Source organism: Rhodamnia argentea, chromosome 7 (genome assembly GCF_020921035.1).
Source record: "Rhodamnia argentea isolate NSW1041297 chromosome 7, ASM2092103v1, whole genome shotgun sequence".
In the NCBI taxonomy this organism is placed as follows: domain Eukaryota; kingdom Viridiplantae; phylum Streptophyta; class Magnoliopsida; order Myrtales; family Myrtaceae; genus Rhodamnia; species Rhodamnia argentea.
In genome coordinates this window covers 7,571,470-7,575,261 of record NC_063156.1, presented here as the reverse complement: position 1 = coordinate 7,575,261, position 3,792 = coordinate 7,571,470, and the positions used below count along the sequence as shown (strand labels likewise).

At 41.6% G+C, this 3,792-nt stretch overlaps 1 protein-coding gene across 1 annotated transcript; it reads right to left on the bottom strand.

The window, feature by feature from the left end:
• Positions 1-886: 886 nt before the first annotated feature.
• On the bottom strand, positions 887-2,779 carry LOC115746924 (cationic peroxidase 1-like). The gene is made up of 3 exons (XM_030682910.2): positions 2,487-2,779; positions 1,602-1,793; positions 887-1,468 (listed from the first exon to the last, which is right to left on the bottom strand). Exons 1-3 carry the CDS (start codon positions 2,706-2,708, stop codon positions 917-919), a joined length of 966 nt encoding a protein of 321 aa, XP_030538770.1. The 5' UTR covers positions 2,709-2,779; the 3' UTR covers positions 887-916.
• Between the last annotated feature and the right edge of the window lie 1,013 nt (positions 2,780-3,792).

Below are 3,792 nucleotides of genomic sequence, written 5' to 3'. Positions count from 1 at the left end.
GTTGAACATCACTAAGAATCTCAACTCGTGGTGGCCGTCTCTACCAGCTAGCAACCTACGATAAAGCGAAAAGGCCTTGAATACCACTTACTCCCAACTTCATGTGATGCTTTCATGTAGCACGGATCGACACGAATTACGTTTGCGATTACGTTTGCGATGAAAATGCACGACATGAACCCTTCATCCACTCGTCCTAAATAACACAGTAAATGAAAGCAATAAACTTATGATTAATCACAATTATTCGCCAACCAAATTTTATAGCAACTTCAATTGGATCTTGTACGTATGGATTGAAAACCAAATGGTTGCTTAAGAAAAGACAGCTCATCTACATGACCCTTTTAAGGCTGCTTCTACCTTGCCATGGCCTTTGGCATGGTGAAAGTGTCAATGCACAATCTGGCGGCCGGCCGACAAAAATCAACCATTTGATCGATGTTCGTCGATCCAACAGAAAAAAATTTCGTGATTTATTTCGACAATACCGTTTTTTGATCTGCAATGCACCAGGATTAGTTCTTTTCTAAGCTACCACTCTGTAATTTGTTAAAGAATAGTCACAACGAATAGTCAAGCCTCGTGATTCCAGGAGCTTAGAAGCTTTAAGATGAGTCATCATGTAGCGTCCGACATCGACATCATCAAATTCAACTAATGAGCCCTAGTTTCTTTCGAAAAGAGAATGTAACCCATCACATCATATAAACATAACCCAATCTCGTAACAAAATCAAATTATCATGATTATCATCACGCCCCATGAAAGTTGACTTGAAACAAAGTTATAATCACACACCCAAAAGCAACAAATTATTACACATCAGTCATCTCGAAAGGTTATGAGAATAAAAGGTTAAAGAAAGGAAAAAAAAATAAACACATCATGGAAAGAACAGTAGCCAGGATTAAAATCAATTGATTCTTCTGCAATTCGTCCTGATCTGACCGCTAGACCCGGTGAGAGGGCTAAGGCCTCCCATCTTGACCATGGCCTTGGCAAAATCGTTCCTGAACCAGCCCACGTTCTTGCTGTAGGCGGTCACTTGAGCGTTCGTCGAACCACCACTGAACAGCTGCTGGTCCGAATGGAGCAGGCCCTTCTGGTTCACCAGGTTGCTGAAGTAGGCATTGTCAAAGGACGTCGGGCTCGTGACGTCGAGAGAGGAGAGGTTGTTGTTGCCTCCCGAGCTGGGGCAACTGACCTTTAAAGACGTGGCGAACGACGAGCTTATGTCGTTCTCATTGTAGAGCCGGGCCCTGAACGTCACGCACCTAGCCTGGCCTATGGTGTGGGATCCTGAGAGCGCCACCATTTCTTGGGCAGTGAAGCCTTTGTTAGAGAAAGAGGTGATGAGGCCGCTGAGATTAAGAGTTGGAGCTGGAAGGTTGGTATTTGCAGCGCTCAGGCTCGCCGTGGTCGAATCCCTTCTTCCTAGCTGAACTTGCCAACCCCAGCCACCCAACTGAAGATCAAATTCAGTGAATCCACATAAGTTTTAGGAACTCATCGTTTGTTCTTATCGATTCCAAAGATTATTCTGTTAGGGATCAATGATAAAACTATGTCCCTAGCAATCTCAAGGGTCGGGTGCTTACTTCGACGACGGAGTCCCTAGCAACAACGGCTAAGATGTCGGCGCACGAGACGATGCCGGGGCACAATTTCTCCACTTTCGACTTGATGGTGTCGATCACATCGAATCCCCTCAGGGAGTTTGCGTTGGGGAACGCTGTCTTCTCCCCGGTGAAATTCGCGGTGTCGTCCAGCAGAACCGATGCATCACATCCCTGTCAAAACAATTTTATGAAAAAATAACCATCAAATATTTCGTCTAGTTGGCTTTTACAAGATCTAAACATCGAACTCATGAGGAAACAAAATATTGTTTTTGTCTTTTTGACGACCAGTCGGCAAGAGAATGTTAAGAGGGAGATGTTTCATTTGTTCGAATAGGGAAAAAACAAATGTTAAAGACACCATGGTGGCAGGTCGTCTAATGGTGTGCTATGATTGGCTCATTGTCGTTCTTTCTTAATTTAATGGAATCATTAGCCCATGTATATCTCACTTGTTCCGAAATTCCTTAAAGATCCGAATCTCCAAAATGTTGGTCACATTTCTTTTATGACATTTTTTCTACCAAAAGTGTTGTGCACACTAATGTATGTGGCATGTATGGAATTATATAACCAACGCGATATTACGGAATGGAAGAAAAAAAAAAGGAAAAATATTCGCTTTACAACATCGACGTGAAAACTGTTTTCTTTTTTCCAAATAGCGGCAAGTTTAGCAGACGTGCGACGATCGATCAATCGAAGAAAATGTTAAAGGAATAATTCATGCGTGGATTGGGAATGTAGTGAGAGCTTGCACGTAAAGGAACATGCCAAAACACGCACGGCATGATGAAGATGGACGTGAAGTGGGGGCCCAAAAAAAAAAACACAGAACTGAGCGAGAAAGCGGAAGAGACTTGCATTGACAAAGCAATCGTGGAAGTGAAGGCGGAGCAGCGACGCTCCCATGCGAGCCTCGCTGGCCACCGCCGACTTCACAACGGCTGTGATGGTCTCGAGCGCTTTCGGGCACCTCCTCGCGTAGTAATCTTGGCCGGACAGCTGCTGTGTAGAGGCAGATCCCGACATGATCACGCAAACGAAGAGAAGAAAGCAGATTTTCAGGGCTGTCCAGGAAGCCATGACTGAAGGACTAATCAGATGGGGAAGAGAGAGGGAGGGGGGTCAAGGGAAAGATCTCGCAAATGTGTGTCGTGATCTTGGTTTGGGTTCTTCATGAACTTCAGCATGTGGTATTTATAGGAGGATTGCACTACTTCGGGACATTAGTCTATAGTTTTTTAAAAATTGATTTCGGAGAAAGAACACATGTAATTGCCCTGCCGGTGATTAACTATATAAATCTTAATCAAAACAGGTTAGTGTCGGGCTGTCATGAGTTTGAAACTCGCCAGAATAGTTGACCAGTCAAAATTGCCATAGCTGCCGAGGAAGCTGCCGAGGATCATTGATTAGAATGAGACATTGATCCTTTTTTTGTAATGATTCGATCCAATGTGAAAATAGTTCGTGAACCCCACGACTTTTAGTCGAAATATTTTATATCTGACTGAAACTTAGGTAGAAAATTGATGACAGGTTGGCTTTTTTTTTTTAATTTAGTATATCTAAATGATGAAGTCGACAGCTAATTACTTTCATTTTTATTTTTTTCACTCATTCTGTGAGGAACCAATCAAGTTACGAGATAATTAATGTTCCAAGGTTAGTTTAGGTATGCCAAGATTTAAAGTAATACCTTGGTTCCCAGTTAAACTCTTGGTCATTTTCGCCTTGTATGACATAAGGTTTATAATAAGGAAACCCAACTTTGGTTGGTAAATTAAGAAATTAAGCACATTTCAGAAATGCAACAACCTTTTGTTCTAAACACACGAGGGATAAGTATATAAATCTGTTACAAAAGTAAAATCTAGCTTTAACACTTTCTGTTAGTACAATGGAGTCTTAAAACTTTTTGAAGATGTTCAATTAGATCCCGCTAACTAAATCTAATTTAGTTAAGAAAAATGCAAGCAAAGCTCTAGTTATTGGTATCCCTCTTCTACATCACTGCTAACGTTAACTAAGTAGTGTATCAATGCCTGAAATAATATCGTTTTATCCCAAACTTTTTTTTCCCGAACCTTAATTAAAATATATTATAAAGTAAAAAAAAAAAAAGGGGGCTAAGAATGCCAATGGTCCTCCCCAACCATAGGCATAG

Bases quoted from the DNA above. Each gene is read 5' to 3' on its own strand.
- LOC115746924 (XM_030682910.2), bottom strand. From the start codon at position 2,708: ATGGCTTCCTGGACAGCCCTGAAAATCTGCTTTCTTCTCTTCGTTTGC. The intron at 1,794-2,486 runs GCAAGTCTCTTC...TTGTTTTGACAG, and splicing joins TCCACGATTGCTTTGTCAAT to GGATGTGATGCATCGGTTCT. The intron at 1,469-1,601 runs GTAAGCACCCGA...TTTGATCTTCAG, and splicing joins CTAGGGACTCCGTCGTCGAA to TTGGGTGGCTGGGGTTGGCA.